At 41.1% G+C, this 6,503-nt stretch overlaps 1 protein-coding gene across 1 annotated transcript; it reads right to left on the bottom strand.

Moving 5' to 3' along the window:
* Window positions 1–379: 379 nt before the first annotated feature.
* CCK (cholecystokinin) lies at window positions 380–6,398 on the bottom strand. Its single transcript, XM_010562065.1, has 3 exons — window positions 6,336–6,398; window positions 4,892–5,149; window positions 380–770 (listed from the first exon to the last, which is right to left on the bottom strand). The coding sequence occupies exons 2-3, from the start codon at window positions 5,145–5,147 to the stop codon at window positions 634–636; spliced, it is 393 nt and encodes a 130-aa protein (XP_010560367.1). The 5' UTR covers window positions 5,148–5,149; window positions 6,336–6,398; the 3' UTR covers window positions 380–633.
* Window positions 6,399–6,503: the final 105 nt, after the last annotated feature.

Here is a 6,503-nt window from a genome sequence, read left to right as displayed (position 1 = left end):
GTAGCCATCACCAGAACTTTCACATTTAGTTCACAACATAAATAAGCCAGGAAGATGAAACACGTCGGTGTCATTCCTCTTTTTCTTGGTTTTAGCACTGCTGACTGTTCACCTTGAATGTGTGGGCTTGGTGTATAACTCAGTCCTTTACAAACGGGGTCACCATGAAGATAGCTGGCCTTTTCTGGCAGTATTGTGCTGTTGTGTTTGTATTTGGACAAGTTCCCCTTAGAGTTCATAGCTATTGGGACTGACACAAGATTTCTCTGAGAAGTGGCTCGTTTGTCTGACTACTCAACACATGGAATGTATCTACACTGCAGAATGAAGGCATTTTCCTGCCTCTCTGTATATTAAGACACCCAGCAACATGCAGTGACAGGACAAGAAGGGATAAGTGAAATCATTTTAATATAATATCAATGTATGAGAAACAACAAAAGAAAGAAAACATTTTCTGGAAAATTCTGCATATGTATATATTGCATTGTATAGTCTTACAGACAAATTTACATCAAATACATGATATATTTTAAAACACTGATTCAAAGAGAACAACAAATTAATTTTTCTCTTTCTGTACAGACATGGGAGTGTGATTTTTTTTTTTCTGTTGCTATAGTTTGCTGTTCTTTAGGAAGAGTACTCATATTCTTCAGCACTGCGGCGTCCAAAATCCATCCAGCCCATGTAGTCTCTGTCATTTATCCTGTGTGTAGGATCAATGCTCTGTACTCTGTTTCCCATAACTGAGAGCCTTCCAGTGGGACCTAAAGAAAAAGCGTTTGGGAGAGCAGGGAGTAAGTGGACACATTTTTCAGATTAATCCATTGTCTGATCTGTTTTGTACTCATTAGCAGACATCTGCAATAGTTGAAACTGGTTAACTTAATAAAGACCATGTAACACCACTGTCAAGTCATTGGGGAAAATGTCATAGAAACTTTATGGGTAATGTCCTGAAAGTGGCTTGGGTTTTTTTACTGTAAAATAAACAGATCATTTTCTCCCTCCTGCTGCAGGAGCATTCTGCTCCTGGCTGCCAGTAAGGAATATGGGTGCATTTCTCCTTTTTCCTTCCTATCTCACTAGAGAGAGAAAATCCAAACCATTTCTCACTCTTCCTGTAAGACCACACCCTTGCTTGCTGGTAGTGGGAGAGTTGCTCTACATGCAAAATAACTCTGCATGAGAGCAGACTCAGGCCTGAGATAGGACTCCACCACAGTCCTGTGCTGCTTGAAGAGCCATAAATGGAAGTACAGGAGCTCTTACAGTGCAAATCCCGTAACAAGTGGGATAGAGTTATGAATCCCAGATTTTGTGGAGAAGTGGGAATAGTCCTGAAATGGAGAAAGTTGTGTCTGGAATTTATAGCTAGAGATGTCTATTGCTGGAATTATACAGGGTTTATTACGATGTCAGTGACATTTTCATTGCTTATCCCAAGCTTTCATAATTCCTTTCACAGCAGGGTTGGATGCTGATCTCTGATCTTGTCTTATGCTTCCTGTCTTCATTGCTTAAGGCATCAGAGGCACAAACTATTTGCAAGGAGAATTTATGGTTTTAAAAAAGGGCTGTAATCCTCTGTTTTGACATCATCACATTGTGTAACTAAAAATGCAGGAAAGGTAAATTACTTGTCTCTGCACTCCCTGAAAACAGCCAAAATTGACATATGCCAATAATTAGATTGCGCTTAAGCCTTGAGTGAGGAAGGAACAGATTCAATATATTAGTATTCAATGCAGACTGTATGCTTGAGGAACACTCAAACTGATCAAAAAGGAAAAGAAGCCCAAATCAAAGCCCACAAATCCAAATCTACACAACTGCCTTGCTTACAGTGTCTTGTGCTTTGAAGGAACCCTTGGTGACTCTCTGCTTTTGTATTTCAAGGTTTTCCTCATGTAATGATTTATAATGAGCATGATCCATTAAAAATAAAACCAACTGCATTGTTTTGTTAGTGGTTGCAGGGGGATTGGAGAGTTAAAGGTACCAAAAAAAGAAACCAGCCATGTTTTAGACATCTGCCTAGAAAAAAATGTCAAAAAATGTCATTATCTCTAGAAAAAAATGTCTACCATTAAACGCTTAAACCCCATGAAATTCACATTCGTAATTCAAAATACAGAATTAAGTTGACGAGAATGACTTCTTGGCACCCTAACCAGACAGGACTAAAACAGCACAGAACCATCACTTAGATGCTGGTATTTAAGAGACTTCTGAGCCTGCAGTGACCTGTGGGCTCCCCTGGTGCCATTATGGTCTAGACTGGCAAGGGCTCCTTAGAGGATAGTAAATGTGCATGTCACTGACTTGACAGCTACAACATCTCTTCTACACGGTGCCAGGTTCATGCTGAAAGCATGCTGGTGAAATTAATTGAAAGCTAAGGGTCACAAACAGTAAAATTAATTTCTTAACAGCATCCTAACTACCTTTCCTCAAACCACCAGAGATGTCCTGTGGATACTGCAGAATCAAGGCACAGCAAGCATATTCAAAATTGTAGCAGTTTGGCTATGAGGCTGCCACCTAGCCCTAAGTCCTTGAGAGAATTTAACTCTCTCTCCATTTTAAATGGAAATATTGTCCAAAATCAGCCTTTCTATTAATCACAAGGGCAAATGCCATCACTGCTGACTGCTAACACTAGCAAATGCCCAGACTGCCTTTCCCCCTAGATGGAGTTCTCCAGTGAGTATTATGGTTTAGACAGGTTAAAAGTGACTAATACAGTAGATGTTGAGTGTTCTGCAGAGATTTCTGAAGTACTGCCCAGAACTTCTGTGTTAAATGAGAATATAATGTTTTGATAGGAACACTGTCTGTATTGTTATAAATTAAGTAAATACTGTTTTGTCCCTGTGAATCTTCTCTTCTGTTACTAGCAACTACATCTACAAACCAGAGTCCAGCTAGCCCAGTCATGTCACAAGAATCCCATCATCTGCTAACAGTCACTTTGTAGTGTTAATTATATATGTCAATTAACATGTATGCAGGAAATTCTCCCTCATATTAATACTTAGCAAAAAGACATCTTAAATCCAAAGTGTTTTTTTCACTTCATCTGGTTAAGCTATTTGGAAATGTCAGCCAGATATTTAAGAGAATATAATGGCTAAATAAACTAGAGGAGTTCAGTTTCCATGTACGTGGGTAACAATGACTACACTTGGGAAAGGCAATGAGGATTCTGCTTTGTAGACTCCTGCAACAACATTCTTACTCAGTAACAGCTTTAACCGTGGCACTGAATTGTGGAATTTTGTATCTGAATTCTCTTTCCATTAGATTATGTGAACTGCTAAAAGACGTTCCTTAATGGATATTGTGCAAATTGGTAACATAAGATGAAGTCTCTCAGACTGTATTAAGAGTGGTTCTTTTCCTGTTGTTTCTGATTTGGCTCTGTTGTATGTACACAGATGAATGTGTATAGCTGCATAGGAAATGCATAAAAATGCATGTGGCCTCTCTTCATTGCAGGCTGCCATCAAAAATAAGAATAGTATTTTGCTTTGCATAGGTCAGCAGTGAGGCTGTCAGGAGGGGAAGGTTAAATGGTCTGCATAAGGTTGTGGGGAGAGACAGGAAAGGAGAAAGCTTACTTATATAAAGTGACTTTTATCCTAAGCACAGTCTGGAGCTGGGAGTGAATTAATTTCTCAATGTCTGTATGTCCAGGTAATCCTAATTACTGCCTTCCCCTCAAGCCCTCTTTTCTTCTCAGATGTCCTCTTCCCCTGTAGTACAGGGGACAGACTAGAGTGAAGCCATCACAAGTAAACAAGGTTTGTGTAGTGGCTTTTGTTGAGGTTGGCAGTCAAAAGGCAAAAGCAATTCAGCTGCCCATGGTGTTACTCTATTGAGATACAAACCAATACAGAGACGAGACAGTTCAAAAGGAAAAATGTTTTCTTGGGGGGAGTTTCAGCGGTCAATGATTGTGATCCATCATTTTTACCGGCCACACAAATGGCATGTGTTTCTGTCTATGTAAAACATACACTGTAAGGTGTCGACAGGGACAGCTTTACTCTTTCCCTTGCTAGCTCATGTACGTAATACAATTGTTTCCCCGAGTGACTAATAAATCATGTGATAAGAATGAACCACTTTAATATCACTACTCTACCAGTGCTTCATGCCCTTGTTACAAACACAATGCCATGGGGGTTTTAAGTAACTGCAAGATTGGGTTCTCAGGCTGCCTGAGACCAAAAATCTGACAGGAATTGACATGTTTTGAAGCAAATGTGCTTTTACTTATCACTGCTTTTAATTATTCTGTTCAGAAATGTGAATTCTGATCTTTCACACTTTCCTAACTTCCTCTGGGAACAAACACATGAAAAATCCAATACTGAGAAGATTTCCCTTGCACAGGTATTTCTGGCTGAGGTAAGGTTAGCCATTTGGTCTGTATTTATCCTCAGAAAAGTTCTCCTGCTCTTCTAATTTAAAAAAGGGAGGGAGGAGGTTAACTAAATGAAAAAGTTTGAAGAAAATGCAATTCCTGTATTTTATCTAAGATACAACATGCTGAAAATAATGCCAAAATTATTATAAGGCTATGAAAATAGTAAGTTAAAAATAAAAGCTGAACTATGGCCTGACAGGTAGGTTACATTTTCTTCAGTTACCTGTACGCAGCTCTCAGTCAGTGGCTGCTATGTACAAATCTTTTTGGGGAGGAGTTCTGCAGTAAATAAGAGAATGCTCTGTTACTTCAGGAATAACCAGGCAAAATCTACATTCTGCCTTCTCTAGGAATTCATGCTAGACGATGACAGGGTTATCTTAACATCTAGGCATCCCTGCAGGAGATTCCACTGCCACCGAAGTAGCACAGTAAGTAGGCTCTAACCAGTACCTTTTCTGGCTTGCTGGAGATACTTGGCCAACAAAGCACCGATGTTAGCTCTTTGGTCAATGCTTCCATCCAGCCGTGGCATGGATTTCAGCGGGCCAGCAGATGAAGGGGCACGGACGTGCCGGTGACGTTCTGTCAAGCTCTGCTCAAGCTCAGCAGCCAGCGGATTCCCATTGTGCGAGCCCACAGTCTGCTGTCCGAAAGAGCTCGCTGAGAGCACAGCAAGGAACACGCAGATGCATGTACCGCTGTACATTGCTGGGGAGAAAAGGAATGATAGGCTGTTAAAATGACCAGATTTACTGCATTGTATATTGTCCCTACCCCCATCTTCCATTGGGGGTGCTGGTTTCTGAGCAAACTAGGTCTGTGCTGGGTTTTTTTTTAATGCAGGTAACTGTGGAATCTGTCTTAAGTAAGTTGGAAAACATGTACATGAATAGTTAAATATCCCTTGATAAGAGGAAGATACACTGGAAGGAACAAAATTAATTCACCGTAGTATGTGCTATGTCTCCCTGATCTACTCAATTCTTATTTGCTTTTCTTTTTTGGAAGCTGTATTTCATTAAAACTTAAGGGATATAAGTCCAGCTCTGTGAAAAACCTCAGGATTCAAACATTTCAGCATTTTGCTGTTGTACTAAAAACTGCTATTACAAATACCCAGTTCTGACAAGTTCTATGAAGAGCCTTTATTCTACCAACCTTCATTGGTTTCAACTTCAGTGTTCAAGAGGTTTCATCTCATCACACACAGAAAAACAAAAACTTGTCCCAAGGAAAGAAAAAACAAAATCTAACACTCCCCCAAGCATTTGATCTAATAGGTGGGGTGGTGAAAGCTGTTTAGTTCAAAGCTGTAAGAAATAATGTGCAACTTAACAATAATCTTCATATAAAACAGAGAATTCAGATGTAACCAATTTTTTACCACTTCCTTAAACAAGTACTGGACAAAACGATGTCGCTTGACTCGACTGTTTGATTGTATAAGCCGAAATAGTATTTTTCTGGAAACAAAGAAATTACCCTCAGTTATTAGGAGAAACAAGCTTCCTAGTACTTAATGCTACAGGGGTAATTTCCATTTATAAATATACATGAATTAGCTATATGAGAGTTTTTGAATCGTTCGAGTTTCTGAACAGTATATTGAATGTAACCTTTTAATTTTAGAAGAGGAGAAAATGAAGTGTATTTGCCCACCGCATACGCTAGACAGAAAACAACTGCCATGCATAAAATACGACGTTTTTGAGTATTGGGGTGCCGGGAGCAGCCACCTCAAGTCCTCTCCCCCTCCGGACCCGGCTGCCTCTCCTCCAGCAAACGGCGGGATGCCTTCGGAGCCGCCGCACTGGTAAGCGCCTGGGCACCCCCATTTCGCTCCCCGCCCCCCAGCAGAGATGCAGTCGGAGGAGGGGTGACGGGTCCTTCCTACCTTTCCGCTGCGCTTTCCCGAGGTCGGACCCGAGGAGGGAGCGACGTCCCTGGGTGCCCAGGCAAGGAAAGTTAGGGGCGACTCAGCCTCGGCCCCTTAAATAGCGGCGGGCACGGCGGCGGTGTTTGCACGGCTCTGACGCAGCCGGGGCCGCCTCCCGCCGCCCGG

The sequence above is a fragment of the Haliaeetus leucocephalus genome, unplaced genomic scaffold, assembly GCF_000737465.1.
Source record: "Haliaeetus leucocephalus isolate CR32 unplaced genomic scaffold, Haliaeetus_leucocephalus-4.0 Scaffold153, whole genome shotgun sequence".
Lineage (NCBI taxonomy): Eukaryota > Metazoa > Chordata > Aves > Accipitriformes > Accipitridae > Haliaeetus > Haliaeetus leucocephalus.
This window is presented reverse-complemented; position numbering and strand designations above follow the sequence as displayed.

What these genes read in the sequence shown, in the direction of transcription:
- CCK (XM_010562065.1), bottom strand. Translation starts at nt 5,147, where the DNA reads ATGTACAGCGGTACATGCATCTGCGTGTTCCTTGCTGTGCTCTCAGCG. An exon ending in TCTCCAGCAAGCCAGAAAAG is followed by an intron (nt 771 to 4,891) that starts GTACTGGTTAGA and finishes CTTTTTCTTTAG; the next exon opens with GTCCCACTGGAAGGCTCTCA.